This window comes from Chironomus tepperi, unplaced genomic scaffold (assembly GCF_022539635.2).
Source record: "Chironomus tepperi strain 1889 unplaced genomic scaffold, CSIRO-AGI_Ctep_v1 contig_67, whole genome shotgun sequence".
Taxonomy (NCBI): Eukaryota; Metazoa; Arthropoda; class Insecta; order Diptera; family Chironomidae; genus Chironomus; species Chironomus tepperi.
In genome coordinates, this window is record NW_027226189.1 from 314,906 (window position 1) to 334,979 (window position 20,074).

Here is a 20,074-nt window from a genome sequence, read left to right on the forward strand (position 1 = left end):
GTCGGAATTTGAATTTTTGGGGATTTTATGTGGGTTGTTATGTAATTGTGGGGTTGATTGGAACCTGATGAGTTGATTAAGGATCTATTTTGCTTTAGTATGGAACTATAGTGATGAAGAATGTTCGCGAATAGTACAAATCGATCGAATATCTAGCCCCAATTCGACGTTACTATGATTTGGTGGAGGATTTAGTAAAAATCCTGCATCATGCTAGAATCACGTCGGTCTCGCGCCACATTCTGGTTCGATTAACAGACTTGTGCTGTTCAGAAATGAGAAATATAGTCGGAATTGAATTAAGTCACTGATTTCTGATTTCTAGATTTTTCTACAGTATTTCCATAACTTGAAGCATTAGATTCTCATGCAATATAGTAGAAAATTGAGCAATTCAAGCAATTTCATAGCAAGTTCCATCCAAAAACCATAAAAAATGCACAAAAACTTCATCCAAGAATATTCCATACAATAATTTATCACTAATAGCTTCCAAGAATCCCAATAAAATCCCCATTTAAGGACAACAATCACAATCTACACAACTTAAAAAAATGGTAGTCACCCCCAACAAGATCCACAGCAACATAAAAAATGCCTAACAAGATTGAACAATGGGACGTGAAATGAGAGAATATAAAAAAGTTCTTATGCTTCTTTTTTTGTAAAGTAAAAAAAAAGAACATAAAAAAATAAACTTTCGGATAGAATCCACTCTGATTGGCTCGAGAGAGGCCCGCGACTGTACATGTTTTTTTTTGGCGATGACTCTCTTGAGATTGTAGAACTTCTTTTTTATAGGTTTTGAAGCAATAAAAAACGTGTAGATTGAAAAAAAAGGGTGGGGTTACTTCTTTATCCTTTACATATACACATAATTCTTACTTTTTTTTATTCTTCTTTTTACATCATTTTCTTGTTTATATTTTTTGTTTAACTTCTCATTCTTGAACCGAATTGAAACGTAATTTTTTAGTGCTGTAGAGTTGAGCATTTGAAAATATCCACGAGGACATGTCCATCTGTCATAATGCTTGTTATATTCTTTAATAACCGTTATTAATTTTCTACCTGATCTATGCCTGATCCTTGTTAATTACACGTGAATCTGCATTGTGGATGTGTAAATAAGGCAGTGTGTCTTAGTTAAAATAACAAAATGCAGGCAGAATTTTTATAATTTTTTTGCACTTCTTGAAAAAATATAAAAATCAAGAGAGGACAATACTGGGATGTAAGGTGTGACTGTATGTGTGTGGATGGTGAGAGCTTTCAATAACTCCACTTGTCTCACTCATCGAACTCACAAAAACAAAAGTTTCATCGGACCTTAATTTATTTTAAGTGTTTGTGTGTGTGTGTGTAGATGCAGCACACACTAATATAGAATTTCTGGGTCTCTTCTCATTCTCCATGTCCATCTGCCTTTATCTTCTCTTTTCATATGTCAATGTGTGTATATAGATACATATATTGTTAATGATTATTGGTGTTTGTTAACAAAAAAATAAAAAGCATAAAGCATAATAAGTTTTAATGCTAATTTTAGTTTATTTTCTGATTTCAAGCAAACGTGTTGTGCGTCAAGATTTCCTTTATTTTTTTAATATTTCTGAGAGGAGAGAAAAAAAAATAAAAAATTTTTTTATGGATATGAAATAAATTTTTTTACAAGTTATAAAAAGTTATTAAAAAATTTTAATAGAGCAACAAAAATAAGAAAAAAAAAATTTAAAAATTGTGAAATTTTTTGTGATGTTAAAAAAAATTGATTTTTGCTTTTGAATTTATTGATAAATTCCGGCAATTAAAAAGAAAATAATCACAATGAAAGTGAATGTATTTAGAAGATCAATTAAAAATATAAATAAAGTGGTCAGAAACAGTCTTAAAAGTGCAAAGAAAAGAATTTGCAAATTATTTTAAATCGACATAAAAAAGTTTATTGAATTGGATTTAAAAAGACTTTATATTAAGGTACATACCGAATTTTATTTCTTGTTAATTAACTTCATTATCAGCCGCAATATTGTTCTTAGTGAAAAATATAGAATTGATGTTATAAGTAGGACTGTGCAGGACATGTCTAAGTTCTGAAGGTGCAAGTCTAGTCCGTAAAAGTCCATAGTTATTGATAAATCTGTAAATTGATGAAAAATTGATTTTATTTTGCGAATTTTAATTGTGAGAATTTTCTAGACTTAATTTTATATCCAGTTGGGTAAATTTAAATTGGAAAACAAATTTAATTATGACTCAATTTTAATTATTTTACTCAATTTTAAAATTTGATATTTTGGTCCAGAATAAATTTAAAATCATTGTTTTATCACAACATCCTCATTGTATTCTGATAAAAAAGTTCTAAATTAATCTTATTGGAATTTCGTGAACATCATTCATAAACTTATCGATTAAAGACTTTAGTTCTAAAAAAAATCTTTAAAGTGAAAAATCATAAAAAAATTAAATTATTTAAATCCTGTTGATAATATTACCCAAGATATGACTGTTAAGGTGTGCAAAAAAGCTTAAAATTCGATCAATATGATAATGTTAAAGGATATTATCTAATATCTTATTTTATGTCTTGTCTATTTTACATTTAAACATTTGAACAAACATCAGGTGTTTTGGTAATAAAATATTTTGAAATACGGTCCGTTTAGAGAGTTGATGTTTAGTACAGAATAATGTACACGTATAGATCATGTCAATTCTACAAATTTCTTAATTTTCAAGTAATTTTTTTGAAATTTATTGAGATTTTAGAATTTTTTAATTTAATATCTTAAATCTTAGATTTTCACAAGATTTTCAATCTTAAAATTGAAGTCCAATTAAGATTGAAAATCAATTGAAATTTTTAAAATTTAAAACAAAATTGAGTTTGAAATTACAAAACGGAACTTTAAATTAATATGAATCTTATAAATATAAAAAATTTACATTTTTCATGATTTATTATGAATTAATAAGTAAGTTAATAAATCTTTTAGTGAACTTTGTTGCACACGGAAGGTATTGCGCTCTAAATGGCTATTACTGTAATTTAATTATTCAAATGAGAACTTCCTTGCTTAATACTTGCATTTAACTAATAAGGAACTATGGGAATATTGCTTTTTCTAAGTTTGAAGTTCTTAGTCAGCAAATTTACACACTATTGAAATTATTTAAAGTAAGGAAAATTAAAACTTTGAAATTGCATCAGTAGAATTCCAATTTGAAGAAGAATGGAAATGCTCATTGTACAGGACTCTTAAGAAGATCTTGATATTCGTTCCCTAGTAGCGCATAATAAATCGCTCTATTTCCGTGTTAATGTTTTCTAACTGGCAAAGAACTTGCTTTACTCGAATACACTAGATGCGCGTACTCTTGAGCGTTGCTTGAGTTTACTCTGGTCTTGAGATCAACTAAGACATGAAAGCACTGATTTAAAATGAATTTTTCCAATTGAAAATTGAGAATCGAAAGACAAATTTCGAACAAAATCCAAAAAGACTTCGAGCTCTGAAATTCTTTAAGTCATCTTCAAAATATTACAGAAAATCCCCAAAAAGTCCTCAAAAAAAAATCTTCTTTAAATAAATCTGGGAAATTTCTATAAGTTGGCGCTCTTTAAGCTGGTTAGCCAAATCCTTTTCTAACAATATCCTCTTAATGTCTGAGAATATAATTAGTGCCGATTAGTACAATTAATTCCAATCGGTCTATTTACTCAACTGAACACACAAAAATCTCCTTACATAAAAGAACTGATTCACCTTAAAAATGACGAATATTTTAATTTTAAATATCAAAAAACTTAAAAGTCGACGACGTAAAGTCTTCAAAATTTCATCAACAACTAAGCCTAAAAAACGAGAAAATAAGTAGAGCTTCATAAATTTCTTACCTCACAGAGACGAGATCAATATTTAATCAGATGAATTTCTATATCGTATAAATTTTATTTAAATTGAGTCACATTTAAAGCTGCGAAAATATGAATTTATTGTTGGAACTAAAAAGACTATATAAATTAGGTGCTGAATTTCATGAATATTTTTCCAGCAAAAACAAACATAAAGTTTAGTGTCAAAGGTGGATTATCATAAAAAATAAATAAATTCTTGTTAAAAAGTTTCATCCTCAAAAAAAAGTAAAATTTTTTATAATGCCAGAGGCGACAACAATCTAACACTTGAATTGGCAATAATATGCTTCTTTTTTATGACGACACGCAATTTCTCAAGTTATTTCCAAAAATGTGTTTTTGAGGTGGAAATTGAAATACGACAGGTTTTGGAAAATTGTAAAAATTTAATCAGTCTTGATATTATTTGCACATATTTTTTTTTGCTTGTCACAATCGCCTTTGTCTCGTTCATTTATGACATGGCTTATTCACTTGGGCGCCAGAAATGCACTACATAGAATATTCAGTGCTATATAGTATAATCATGTTGTAAAAATATTTTTTTTCGTCTTTGCTGTTTTCTTTTGGACATAATTAATGGTAGAATACTTTAATAACTTTCCAGTTGCTTGAGAACTGTTTAGGGTATTTCAATTTCCACCTCAAAAACACATTTTTGGAAATAACTTTCAAAATGTTGTTCCTTATCTAGTTTTTCAAGACCTTTCTATTGATGTATATCATGTAGGAACTTAACTTCATTTAATAGCTTATTTCACCAGTATATAGTATAATCATGTTGTAAAGATCAAGGGATTCTTATGATTCCTGGAAATTGTGCCTAACTTTAACAAGCTACTCATGTGAACTTACCGAAATATAAGTAATAAGTGCCTAAAAATGCCTCGGAAATTAAACAGATTTACAGGACTTTTTTATTTTGTTGGTTTTTCTGTCATTCTTTGGACATACACAACAGAAAGTGATTTTAGCACTATAACTTCATACACAATATAAATTTCCAAGAAATTGATATTTTCGCCTTCCTGTCCTTTTTCTCTGTATCTCTAATTGATGATTCTTTAAAAATAGATAATTCTCTATTTTTCGAGTGCCTCATTTCCTTCTATAAAAAGCACATTTAATTCTTTTATAGAATCTACAAATGACGATAAGGATCTTGGGATCGTTTAGATAGAAAAAAAGGGATCGAGGTAATTTTTGGTCGATTCTTCATCCTCAATCGACTCAAAGTCAAGAATTCTTTTTCCTTCTTTTTTCTTGTGTCTTTAATTTCATACGTGGGCTCACCGTATGATCACACAAAAATTTCCGAAATATAAATTTCTTGTGTAACATTTTCTCGAAAAGGTGCACGAAATAATGACAGCAAAAATGCGCAACAGATGTGATGGAAAGAATTTTTTTTTTATTTTTTTATTTATTTTGTGTTTTCATTCTCGTCTTCACCGTTTTACATTTCATTATGATTTCCTTGTTAAGTGACTGTTTCCTCATACCTTTAAGTCAATGATTATTACTGAACTGACGATTGTAATCCAGTTAACAATGAATACTTAAAAGGTATCAAATTATATGTTTTTTTGTTAAAGATATGTGTGCAACTAGAAGTTGGAATGCGGTGAGAATGGAGTGTATTCTTTTAGTAATTGATGGCATTGTGCTGTTAATGTATGTTAATGTTAATGGAAATTGATTATTATTGTTGAATTCATTTGAATTTGAAGATTAGAATTCAACGGTTTTGTAAATTTTGAATCTCAACAGTTTTTTCAACTGTTCCAAATTTTTAACGGTTTTGTAGATTTCAAAATTGATTTTCGTCAAAATTCTTAACGAAACTTTCTCAATTTCCAAAAAATCTTCAAAATTACAATAATTTAAATCATTTTAACTCCAAATTCCATCAAATTAAAGCAACATAAATTCAAATTAACTTCCAAAAACAAACCACAATCCGAAAAACTATGAACATAACATCAATAAAGATACATATCTACTCTAATTAATTTTTAATGATGACTTCATAGCAGATGGTTTTCTCATTCCTTTAATGACATTCGCAAGATCTATTTTAATTCAATTTTTGAATACCACGTTTTCTTGTCTATTAAATCCCGCCCATAAAAAACGAAAGAAAACAACAAAAAAAAAATGTTCTAACGCATATCTATGAATTGTACATACATACATAGATGGTTAATAATGAAACAACAATAATAATCAATTATTTTCTCCACAAAAAAAGTAAAATAATATAATAAAGAAGAAAATAGAAGGAGGATGAAGAGAAAAAAAAGAGATTATAACAGTCAGTCACACACAGAGTGAACTGAATCCACCTTTCGGATTGTCTAGTAGAAGTTTGTATGCGGAGAAGAGAGACAGAAAGAGCAAAAAAAAAGGTCTTTTAAATAATTTTTGTATTTAAAAATGTGTAAATGCAGAAGGAAAAAGGTGAAAGAACACAAAATATGTTGAAATCTACTAATCCCTGTGTAGTCCTCTCATAAAGACAAAGAAAAGGCACTTGAAATATTATTTTTTATTACATTCTTAAGAACTCTACTTCACTCCAGAGGCCACTTAACAAGACCAATAGGTAGTAAAGTAGTTGAGAAAAAGAGAAAAAAGTACAAGAATTATTTTATAGCTTTAACATACTTATGTGATATGAGAAATTTTCTTTGTTTTTTGAATGTCAATAATGGCATCGATACATCTCCCGTTGTGCATTTTGATGATTATCTGTCTCTCTTTACACTCACTCCAATATTACCTTCGACAAAATAAATCCTTGCAATTGACATACAAAAATTTATGAATTTCGCAAAGGCAAGTGAATCATCACTTTTTTTGATTCACATCGATACAGGTAGAGCACTTGAAAATAGAATGACTAAGTGGCTTACATAGATTAAAGTAGTTAATACATGGAATTGAGTAAATACAGTCATTGTACAAACAGCATTAAAATTAGTAAATACACTTGTCTTTTTACTTCTGTGTAACATAAATAAGAATTAACGGATTTTTCATATTTGAATTTTTGAAATTCTTTAGTCTTTGTTTTCAAACTTTTCAATTAATAAAGAAATTAAAGATTCAGCAAAATCAAGTAAATAGCAATTATTGTGACTCAAATGAATCATAATCTCAAAGTTCTCACAACAAAATAGTCAATTAATATTGATCCGGACAATCTGCATCAAAAGATGCAAGCAAAAAACCGCATTTGAACGCGCGAAACTCAGTAAACATGAAATATAATCTTGTTATACTTTAATCGCAAGCATATTAGCAGTAATTTATGATTGTAAAAAATAATTATAAACTGAGTCAAGTAACATTATATCAGAGTAAATTAAAAATACATTCGATTAGTGTAATATTAATCATAATGAATTTATTTATAGAACAAAGTAAAATAAAAGTTATTATTGAGACCTTAAATACATGAATATGGTTGTTTACTGCATTTTATATAAGCAGCAATTGAAAAACAACTATTTTTGCATTTGTGTATTGCGGCGATTGCAAATTAAGAAAATCTTATTGCTTCAAAAGTGATTTGAAGTTTTATTTAAATGCTTTTTGTAATAATTGACGATTAATTGGATTTTTTTATTATTTCTCTTTACAGAATTGCGAAAAAAACATGCGAACGTGGCTTTTTGTCCTTGCGGTGCTGGCGACATTCAATGGACAGCACGTCGCTAGCACCGAGGAAGTAAAGTCTTCTTCTTCATTAATTTACACAACTTCATCTTCATCATCGTTGTCGTCGTCGTCGTCATCATTATCGTTATCATCAAAATCATCAACATTAACAATGAAATCATCATTAGATTCCTCATCATTAGACAGTAATAGTAATAGTTTAGATTTAAGTAATAGTATAGAAAATGATAATTATCATAGAGGTGATAAGCCTGATCCTCAAACGCTAGTCCAAATTGAGAAGAATCTTCTATCGCTCTTTGGTTTCGAGAAGAGGCCCAAAGTCGATAGATCAAAAATTGTGATCCCAGAAGCTATGAAAAAACTCTACGCCCAAATTACGGGACATGAATTAGAGACAGAACTAGATGCACCAAAGGCAGATTTAAATAACAGAGAAGCCAATACAATAAGAAGTTACACACACGAAGGTGAGTCGTAAATTTTCAAATTTTCTTACTTCAAACATGAAAAAAAAAAAACTTTTTCCGAACAGAAAAAAGAAAAAAATCAAAAAAAAAGTAAAAAAGATTTCCACAAATTGAGATTCTAACCAACTTTTTTTTTCGCTTGGCAACTTCATGAAACGATGTGCTGACAGAAATATTAATTCACTTAAACACACTTTTTGAGAAACATCAAAAAGAGGAAGGTGAATTTCGTAACTTGCAATTTTGTGGGAAAATCGATTCTCCTTTAGATTCACCTCCGAATGTTTATATTAACAATATTTATAGCACTTTATCGGCTTTTCGTTTTTCCTTGAACCCAAAAAAAAATATAAGAGAACTAAAAAGTTTCAAATAAACAATTTGTGCATGGAGTTTCTTGGGAAGATACTACGCTGTATCAGATATTCACGAGAAGTATTTGTCTTTCTGGGGTAATGGGATTTAATAAATATTGTGATGAGGATTAAGGATGAGATTTATGGAGTGGAATTTCTGGAAAATATGAAAATGCAATTGCAAGATTCTATTATTTCTGGGAATTCAATATGGATTATATGTTTATTCAGCTAGATTCAGATTAATTCAGCTCATTCTAGCACGCGAATTCAATCTTATTCAGGGGAATTCAGCTAATTCAACAGATTCAAGCTTATTTAGTTGAATTCAGCTTTACTAAGTAGAAATCAACTGAATTCAGCTGTTTAAGTAGAAATCAACTGAATTCAGCTTGTTAAGCAGAATTTAGCTTATTCAGTTCATTCAATCAAATTCAGCTTATTCAGCAAAATACAAGAGAATTCAGCTTGTTCAGCAAAATTCAACAAACCTTAAATAAATTAATTTCCCACTAAATTTAAGTCATTCCAAGAAAAATTCACCTGAATTTCAAAAAATTCTTATAAACTTGTCTTCAACTCACAAAATAGAAAAGCTGGAAATCCTCAATTGCGTACCAAGAATCAAGCACCTTTGAAGTGCAACATTTCACGAGAAAGTACACACGTGTTTGTCTTATATATCCACATACTAGAAATCTATAAGTTAAACATGCCACAAAATGTTGTAATAAATTTGCATTTTTTTTTTGCAAAGTGAAATTTTCAAAAATAGAAATGAAAATTCATAGCAACATTGTTGCAAGAATCGAAATGAGGAGTCATAGCAGCAGTATGTATTCTAATTAAAAAGAAGTAAAGGTTAAAGATGAATCTACGACCGTCAATAAATCTATCCGTATATTTCTCACATAAAAGTAACATTTTTTTCACACTATAAAAAAATTTTCCAGACGCGCATAAATTTTCTAGGTTTCTCGAGCAAGTGAAACACACATGAGAATGGAGAAAAAAAGAATCTCTTCCCTCTGTTTCAATTTCAAAGCAATCGAACTGTAAACTATTTTGAAATTTGACACGAATACACAATTCCCTAACTCAATAAATTCAAATGAAAATTTTGCTCGCAAAAGAAGAACGCGATTTTCTCGGTAATAGCCTACTTCTGCATGTGTAATGACTCCGCGGATCTCTTCTTACTTAAGTCTATTTTTTGGATTTTTTGCATTTCCAATTTCGTCAGAGAAAAAAGTTTGTTTACGAAAAAAACTTTCAACTTTACTTATTGAAATATTTATAGGCACTTCTTTGAATTGCTTTTTCTTGTTTCTATACCAAGTATCCAGTTGTGAATTTGTTTAATTTAATTTTCCTAATAAAATAATCAATTTGCATTTATGAGAATAAATGCGTTCAACTTTATTTTTTCGTTTCATGTGAAATAAATATCCAATAAATTATTTTAGATTCATTTTTAATCTTATTTATTGGGTAATTTCTCTACATCTGCGAACAGTTCTAGTACGTCAAAACTTACACCCACATCATACTATAAATGATTTACAATGATATTTATTTATTTAATAACAAAAAAAGAAAAGATTTTTAAACGCATAGGTACTGATTGAAATGGATGTATACAATGCAATTGTGTGGTACGACTAGAAATTATTAGAATATTGAAGGATAATTTACGATTTCCATTATTTTCTTTTGATTTTTAACTAGTTAACCTTATTTACCTACATTCTTATACAAATTCTCTGTCTGCACATTGAGCTGGCATTCTATCACCTACTTTACCTATATTCCTATTAATATCCACTCTTATTAAGTTATCTCACTTCAAACTTAATCCTCAAACTCACCTCGCGTTTGCCTCATCAAGAAATTATATTTATTGGAATCGATAATTTGTCAGATAATAAAGATTTGCATAAATTTTACGTGATTTATTAATGACCGATCAACATTCCATGAGAAAATTTTTCATCAATTAGCATTAGTTTGAGATGAATAAAGTCGATGAGGAATTTTTATTGGGGACTCGGACATATTTTTATCATTGAAAAATGATTTATAAATTTTTTTACATTTTAATGGTCTTTTGTGAATGGGAATTTATGACAATAAGGAGTTAGAATGATAAAGGATTGGCTGGGATAATCCAGAATGATCAAGAATTAAACAAAATTGAGCTGAATCTTGCAGTTTAGGATATAATATTGCTGAATCCAGTAGATTTGATCTTAATTCAGCAGTTTAGGTCAAAATAGAGTTGAATTCAGCTGTTTAAAACAGAATAATACTTAATTCAGCTAATTAGGACAAAACAGTGCTGAATTTCAGCAAAATTGAGCTGAATCGACCTATTTCAAACAAAATAAAATTGAAAAGTGCTAAATTCAACAGTTCAAAGCTGAATAGTGCTGAATTTAGCACATTGAAGTGAAAAATTAACAGAAATCGTTTAGCATGTACACAAAATATTAGTGTTTCACTGCAAAATATCAAATTATCAAATAAATTAATACTTCAAATTTGTTTACAAACATTGAATTAAGAAGAATTATAATAAAAATTGCATTGAAAACCGCAAAAAATACGAAAATTCTTCGTAAACATTTTAAGAGTCAACACATTTTTCTGAAGAATTCCAAGCATTGCCAAAGAGATAAAAGCCTAACTAAATCAAGCTTCAAGTCAAATCCAGAAAATATTTCAAAATTAATTCGAATTGATTTTAATAAATTAATTATATAGATAAGAAATACAAGATATATGGAAAAGGCAAAGCCGTATAAATTTAAAGACGTCAAAAATAGCATTTAAAGAACAGTTCTGAGTCGAGAAAAAAAAGATATTTATATTTATACATTTTTTTTATCTTCTCGAGAATGTTGACGATGAAGCAAACAAGTTCCATTCACTTAGAATGTCAAAAATTCCTCTTAGCCATTATGAGATATGATGAATAAAAAGAGCTTTAAGTCAATAAACAAAGTCGCAAAGGAATGAAGCAAAAAAAAAAAAAAATTAAGAACAAATGTGCGAGAAAATATCACACCTGGCCACAAAAGAGCTGTCGATTCTGTCATATTGATTCGATATTGTGGATATTTTTGTATTTTATGTGAATATTCTGTTCAGAAAATGATTTTTTTTATAAGATGTTGTGGATCTTTTATAGTGAAATTAATTTATTTTATTTTATTTGTATCTTTACAGAGAGTAATGTGGACAATCGCTTCAAATATCACAATAGATTTCGTCTCTTTTTTAATATATCAAATATACCCGACAAGGAGCGACTGAGGGACGCAGAAATCACATTTAATCGTAATCAAATTAAAAATGTGAATCATGTAAGACATCAAATTGATGTTTTTGACATTGTGAGACCGGGAAGGAAACACAAGAATCGTAAGCCAATATTCAGATTGGCTGATACAAAGATAGTCAGTATAAATGAAACTGGAAGTGTAAGTCTTAATGTAATGTCAGCCGTACAGCGCTGGCTGCGTGAACCAAAGCGTAATCATGGCGTTTTAATTCACATATCAAGTATAGATGATAGTAATTCAATAAGAATTGATGACTCAATCAATTTGCCATCACATCAACATATTAGACTTAGAAGGAGTATAGATGAGAGTCCTGAAAATTGGGTGCAAGCACAGCCCATATTATTTACTTATACCGACGATGGACGATACAAACAGCGTTCAATTCGAGACGCAAATCGTTCACGACGGGCACCAGGTGGACGAAAAAATCATCGAAGAAAAAATAATCACGATATATGTCAACGAAGACCATTATACGTCGATTTTAGTGACGTAGGATGGAATGATTGGATTGTAGCACCGCCAGGTTACGAAGCATTCTATTGTCACGGTGAATGCAATTTTCCAATTGCCGATCATCTTAATACAACAAATCATGCAATTGTACAAACTTTAGTTCATTCAATTAATCATAGTTTAGCACCGAAAGCTTGCTGTGTACCAACACAACTATCATCAATCTCGATGCTATATTTGGATGATCAAAATAAAGTTGTACTGAAAAATTATCAAGATATGACAGTAGTTGGCTGCGGTTGCCGATAAATAATAAATAATAAATAATGATATATAGCAAATGAAACCAGTTTAGCTCGTCTGGAGAGTCTACAAAGATATACATATGTAATATACATGAAAATATATATAAAAAAAAATATATTAAATTTATTCATACGGCAATGCGCGCATTTGCTGCGTAATAGAATCCGTACTAAAATGTGCCTATATTAAATGTCAACAAGTATTTTGAAACTGTGCCTTAATTATTAATCGAGAAGTAAAAAAGAAGAATTATGTGAGAGGAACTTATTGAATACTCAAAGAAATTTTGACTAATATTCTTAAATGAGATTTTTCAATTATCAAAAAAGCGTTAGGAAGAGGATCATAATGTAGGAAATGAAACAAAACAAATTCGTGTATAGTTTTTTTGTTTTAAATTTGTATAAAAGGACACAAAAAATGCAAATAAACAAATAAAATATTTTTATATTGTGAATACTATCTGCTTAATGAATTAGACTTACGAATCCTTGTAAATATTAATTTTAATAAGAATTGAACAATTAAATGAACATACATTATGAGAAATTGAGGAAAATGTAGATTGTAATGTAAATTAAATACAAAAACATTTTGATCAAAGAATGAATTTCTATTTTTAATGTAAAAAGATCATTAAAGTTTTGGATGTGAAATTGAATGAAGTTAAATTGTTGGAAATTATTAATATTTTGTAATATTTTACTGAATTCAGCTCTTTCTGCTAAATAGTGATGAATTAAGCTTTTTGCTAGATGAAGCTGAATTCAATACTTTTTAGCTGAATAAAGCTGAGTTTAGTTTTTGCTGAATTCATGTTTTGTTTAACTTAGTAGCACTGAATTCAGCTAAAAATGGTCTACTTACGCTGAATTCAGCCAGCTAGAAGTCGACTTCTTTCAACAATTTGATTTCATTTGATTTCAATCAAAATTACTGAATTATAATTTAGAAAAATTTTCGTTTATTTGAAAACCAGTGTTTGAAGATCAGAAAAATTTGAAAAAAAAAAAAATAAAAAGTTTTCATATTAAAAAATAAATCAGAAAATTTTATTTCTTGTACCAAAATTATTTTTCTTTAGAAAATTAAATTTAGAATTTGAGATGATTCTTAATGATTGGTTTTGAGACTAGATTACTCACTTTAGTAGATAATTACAAATTGGACTTCAACCAGACCTCAAAGTCGACTCAGATTTTGTTTGAAAAAGTCGATTCAAGTCGACTCGACTTCATGTAAAATTCAATTCAACTTCGAAATCTGGCTAAAATCCAATTTGTAATTTCAATCTCATCCGATCATTAACAACCTCAAATTCAAATCTTAAGGAACAAATATTAATTATTGAAAGAAAAAAAAGCTATAAATGGTACAACAACTTATCAATTTTTGTACAGTTTAAGATAATTAAAAAATTATGTGAAGCAATTATATTTTGTAATGAAATGGCAAAGTATGTATTTATTCAAAGAAGATGAAGCCCTAAAAAAATCGTTGCTTAAAAAGTAAAAAAAAATCTTTTTCAGAAAAATAAAAAATAAAAAAAATTTAAAAAAAAATTATTTGGAAATTCTTAAAAATCCAACATTTTTTTCTTTTTAATCATTTCGCATTTATAATAAAAAAAAATTGAAAAATTGATACATAATAAAGTCATTTAGTAAATATATTGAACGTTTCAGGGAGGTATTCCATCATCATTATTAGCTTTTCATCTTTTTCAGAACAAGCAATATATATTGCCTGTGTATAAAGGCCTGAAAGCTATGAGAGCTTAATTTCATATTATTTGCAGAATTAAGGAGAAACTCACGTACATAAAGAAGAATGCACAAAATTTATAACCACTGTAGTAGATTTTTCTCTTCTGATTTCACCACTTTTCTACTTAATTGGACATAATAAAAAAATATAAGGAATGAAAAAATGCAGAAAAAATCATCATGATGATCATAAACATTTTATCGCGAGATGGTTCGCTAGAGGCTGTTAGAGGTTCTGACCGAAAAAGGTCTCAAACTTTCTTGTGGTCAATTTTTCAGAATTTTGGGTCATTTGAAGCTATAAATTTGTTATAACTTAATTTAAGGTATCATACCTTTAGAAAGTTTGTCTAAATTCTAATTTTTGCAGCTGTTTCAGGTGCAATCTCAAACCTTAAACCAACATGCTGATTACCACATGTCTAGCAATCTCATATCACTCAAGAAAAATCCCAACCATGATCATTTCTTCATCACCTGCCAATTTGAGAACCCCCCACAAACCACAAAATTGTTTATTGATGATAAAATGAGACCAATTTTCGAACAATGAATTGCGCATAATTCGTCTTTAATATATTGAGGACAGGATAGCAAAAAAAAGTAATTTATTTTATGGATGTAGAAAATCTAAACCAAAATATGAAACGTGGATAGCAATTTGAGGATTTTTGACTTCCATGAGGAGCTGCTAGACAAAAACTATTAGGCTAAGGTCATTTCATTTGATTGATCCAGTGTTGTCCAACCTAAGTGGAGCGTCACTACTTATTTACTTTTTTCGCAGGCAGTACAGATCAATTGTGATTCATGACCTTCTTTAGATGACGCCTAAAGCTAACTCTATCGCTGGCTTCGGTCTGCCAATTACCAATACTGTCTCTATCGACAGTTTCCTTCTAAGAGAACAGTCAAAAGTGCATTGTTTTCTCACGCAGCTCATTTATGATAAAAATTAATTAATTTTGTGTCTTATGTTACAAAAATTTTACTTTTTGACAATTTTAAGTTTTCTAAAAATGTCTTAAACTATGTCTCAATTTCATTTCGTTTCATGCGCTTTCGATCGTGACTTACCAACAAGTATTGCTTTAAAAATAAAAAGTTTGGACAGCACTGGATCACCCAAAGACTGGATCATTATCCAAATATATTCACCAAAACTCAACCTTGCCCAACTCACTATACTTAACTTCAGAGAAGGACAATAAGATTCATATAATTTTGTAATTTTTTTTTTTATCCGAAAATAATTGGAACTCATATAGTCATTAAATGAAACAACCCAGCCTTAAGCTATTGCAAAATCTCAAATGCATAACCCCATCTTCAAGGATCGCGTGGAAGTCAACAACAAGAGTTAAGTAAAAATGTATAATTTGATTATTATTTGCATTTTTATTTGTTTATCATCGAAGGAATACAAATTTATTTTTTTTTCAGCATTATAATTCTTTGTGTATCGTCTTGTTTGCCTGCTTCAAGAATATTTTCATTTATACGCGAAGAGAAGGCAAAGGCAAAATTATTAATACACGAAACTGGCCTCTCTGTATGTATGTGAACAAAAAATAACAGACGGACTGGAAAATATAAATATTTTTTAGACAATATGGCGGCATAAGCGTAATACCATATATCTGACGCTGCTTGACCAACTATTTGTTAAGCGCTTCATCACTTATTATTATGATGATAACTTTATTTTTTTTTTTAAATTATATAAAAATATATTTAATTATTATGTGATTTTTAGCTGTTGATCGTTTTTCTGTTTTCTTGACTAACTGACTAACTGCAGGCAGAAAAATTGATTCTTTTTTTTCGTTCACATAATCAATTTTCATGACTCTGTCAATTTTATTATTATTTTATATTTCTCGTTGTTTCAAAAAACTTTTAAAAAAATGATAATTTAAAATTTCATCATTCTCGTTCCCATTATAAATACATTTTCATGAAGAATGATTGAATTTTTGCCGACCGGAAATCTTGAAATCTTTAAAGACAGAAGATTTAAGTTGGATAATGTGCATTTATTGTTGAGAATTTAGTGAGCGCATGTGGATCGATCTGTTAAAACATTCTTTATGTCTGACTTTGTGGATGGCAAAAGATCACTTGGGTATCCAAAGAACATATGGAAGGAAACTGTAGATCGAGTCAGTATTGCACTTGGAATTAGGAATTGACGAGCGGTAACCAGCGATATAATTAGTTTTAATACGACATCAATGGAATGTCATGAATCACATTATTCTTGTACGAACAGTGAAGTATGTAACTAAGTATATGAACGTAAAGGATTGCTAGATAAAATTTACATGCTAGAAAGGAAGCAAACGTGTTCATTAATCCTGGATCCACATTACGTAGAATAGCGATGAAACCATGTTGGCGCAAGGTTCGTTTACTGTTTAGGGCCTTAAAATGTTGTAACAGCAGATGAGGTTGAAGGAAGAGGAAGGACTACAAACTAGGTAACATAGCTAGCAACAAAATAGAAGACCCTTTGTTCCACATAAAAATATAGTACTAAGTAAGGATCAACAACTTCCTACTTTATTCAATGCTAGTTCAAAAAACCAGAATCAAATCTCAAAATAAAAGCTGCACTTTCCATACAGATCATTAAGATTAGACAAAGCTACAAACATTTTACTACACCAAAGTGCTAAAAAGTCGATGGCTAAAGGAGAGAGTGAGAGAGATGAGACAAAGGGCAAATGATGAAAAATATTGTCTAATAAGTGCCTTTAGTTTATTCATCTCACTCAACGGATCGAAAGAATGTTCGTTTGTCGAAGAAGGAAAAAAAAACTATGTTGAAAAAAAATGATGTTTCATTTTTCGAATGGTTATAAACTATAATTAATGTTTTTATTTCTTTATATTTTTTTCCCTTCTTGTCTTGTCTTTAGAGCTAACATACATGTAGAGAATTCTTTTTCTACGAAGGCTCTCAGGTTTAGGTAAACGAGCTTCTACCGCAAATTGATATAATTCCACTGACAATTAATGAGTTAATTTGAAGTAATAAAAAAAGAACAGAATTCTTACTGTATACCCCACACACAAGCAACACAGTCAAATGGAATGTGATTCACGAAAAACTCTTTAGACGAAATGTCTACGAAGAAATCCAAGCAAAAATGATTGCCTTGAGGTGATTGGTATTTAATTAAATACGTCCATAAAATTGGTGGAAAAAACTTGATTCTCCTCTCTTTTCGTGTGTGTGATGATCCTCAAGCAAAACACGGACAACAAAAAAAAAGATTGCAAAATCACACGACTCAGCATGGGTACAGAGTACTTGATCAGAGAGAGCATCCCTACAGCTAAAAATCTTCACGAAAAATATTTATATACATAAAGATGAAAAAGAAAAATTATATTTCAACAAGTATATCTTGAATTCATTAACTTCCATGTGATCATCGACGCATAAATTTTCCTCTCCTCGCTATAAATTCAAATTGGTTGAGTATAGTAATTTTTATCGGATTTCTTTGTCTTTTATTTAACATTATTATCAGTTTTCGTTTTGCTCATTCTCTTTTGCAGCTTATTTTGCAACACAAAAGAAGAAAATAATAAAAAAAATAAAGGAATCGCTCTGCCGCGTTGTTGTTTATTTTATGCAAGGAGGACTACACACAGTAAAAGGAATGAGAAAGAAAAAATTGTTATATTAAGAGAATGAAAAAAAAATTAAGTTATAAGAGATGTACAATAAATTTATGGTTCCAATGTTGCAATCTTGTGGACGAGGCCTTCTTTATTGCATCACGAATAAGAATTGCTAGTTATTTACAGTTCACTAATAACAGTTTTATTGATGATATCTCATAACATAAATTGAATAATTCATTTTCATTTACTTAATTTTATTCAAACATTTTTTTGGTTTCGCTTAAAATTCCTTGTCTACGGACAATAAAATGCTTCGTTTTTAGCAAATTTCTAATTTGATTCTGTTATCAATTTGACTAATCGATGTCATTTAAATGTTTTGACTTACCTTAATTAAAGATTTTCGGTGACAAATGATTTGATAAATTTTGTTTGATAGACGAATAGCTGAATTATTGATGAAAACGTTGAAATTCTTCAGAAATTTGCACAATTCTGCTTAAACTTCAAGTGATGATGATAAATATCAATGTTATCTATGATTTATGAATAGTTTCTGCAACTTAATCTATCAATTTGTGAATTTATGGCAAAATTAATGAAAATTTCCAATTTTTCGTCAAAAACACACTTTTTTACTGAACGTCCTTAATTCAGCTGAACGAACCAATGAAATTCAAATCAAAAATGACCGTTAACATGAAAAATGAATCGGAATTTCCAATTAAAAGCAATAATTGTCCAGAAATATCTTTTAACAAATCGTAATTGCTTTTAAATTATTTTATTATCCCACGTAGAATGTTCCATTCTTGATGACTTCTTTACTTGCTCATTTTTTCCTCCTTTAAAAATCATTTTTCAACTTGAAGAAAGAATGAGCGATAAAACAAAATAATCTTTTTGACTTTAGCCTTTGTTTTTTAGCGAAAACGACGTTGAAACAAAAAAAAAGTTAAATGAATACGGGAGGTCCTAACATTTTTTTTCTTCTGTTCAATCGTGTGTGTTCTTCTCCGATATGTTTTCGGCCAAACAGAGGTTTTTAGCAGTATTTTACTTTTTTTCTCTCTTTTTCCTCACATAAAATACCTAACACGAAAATTATTATTCATTCTTGTTGTATTTTTTTCTTCATTACTTAGCTATGCCTTGAAAGAATTATGAAATATTATATATAATATGGAAAAAGCTTCTCTCTGTTTGTTTTCTTCACATTTATGTGTTCTTTTTCAAATAATATTGTAATAAAAGAGAATTATGAAATTCCCCCCAAAATGTGAAGCAGAACTAGTTGAGTTTACTAAGATAATTGATTATTGTGACTGGATAGAGCGCATTTTTGGTGTACCTGATGATCCTTGTTGTCAAAAGTTTGGAAATCACCTACAAAGAGATTGTATCTGGACAAAAGTACATCAGGAGATAAAGTGTAAGGTAGAGCGTTTCTAATGGTCGCCTTGCTAATGGATAAAGTGGGTTAAACGTAAGGATGACGTAAAAGTGCCCTAATATCGCTGTTATGCTTTAACTCGGGAATAGTCCATCAATCTAAAAGAATTAGGCTGTGGTTCACTCTCAACACTTAACTCTATTTCTAAGCAGCACACCGTGTTGGCTAGGATATCACTTAATTGACGTATTAATGGTAAGACGAGAAGTTGTCCTGACGACACCGTGACGACGAACTTGGATCTGTTTTTCATGGTTAACAATGCGATTTGCCTCATTGTCCTGGTCAGGATTGAATGAAATATTCTATACCAAAGCATGAAACTCACACAAATTAAGGACTACATCAATATTTCTAAAAATCATTGAGAAAGCCATCACATACCTGCAATTTACTATTGATTTATGAGATTGAAGCTTCATTTCCGAAAAGAATCCGATTTCTTCAATGGACTTCAATCAATCCCAGATAGTTTTGACAAAATCAAAGGACTTGCACAATCCAAACTACCTAAATTACCCTCCTTCTCAGAATTATCTGCAATTTTCTGAAGATTACAAGTAAAAAAAGAACGTATCCCAAAAGTCAGCCTCAATCATGTAATTTCATGCTACCACTCAAAATGATGCTAACAATCCAATATTCGAGCGATTAAAGGAGATAAAACAAAAAAGAAGG

The 20,074-nt window shown here is 29.5% G+C and overlaps 1 protein-coding gene and 1 long non-coding RNA gene across 4 annotated transcripts in view; one reads left to right on the plus strand and one right to left on the minus strand.

The window, feature by feature from the left end:
* The window catches only part of dpp (decapentaplegic morphogen), a 35,861-nt gene extending 21,825 nt beyond the window's left edge, over window positions 1-14,036 (plus strand). Inside the window, exons 1-3 of one of the 2 annotated variants that reach the window (XM_070653131.1) lie at window positions 1,825-1,977; window positions 7,569-8,076; window positions 11,661-14,036. In XM_070653131.1, coding sequence (XP_070509232.1) covers window positions 7,584-8,076; window positions 11,661-12,544 — 1,377 coding nt within the window. In that variant the 5' untranslated portion in view covers window positions 1,825-1,977; window positions 7,569-7,583 and the 3' untranslated portion in view covers window positions 12,545-14,036. Of the gene's footprint in view, window positions 1-1,824; window positions 1,978-7,568; window positions 8,077-11,660 lie in introns of those variants that run through there. The other variant, XM_070653130.1, reaches the window with a different exon arrangement.
* LOC139100520 (uncharacterized) lies at window positions 848-3,846 on the minus strand. Of its 2 annotated transcripts, none has more exons than XR_011545447.1 (3): window positions 3,771-3,846; window positions 1,986-2,140; window positions 848-1,612 (listed from the first exon to the last, which is right to left on the minus strand). It is a non-coding gene; the product is annotated as an uncharacterized lncRNA (long non-coding RNA). The 2 variants fall into 2 exon arrangements; XR_011545448.1 differs by having other exon boundaries at window positions 3,753-3,845.
* Window positions 14,037-20,074: the final 6,038 nt, after the last annotated feature.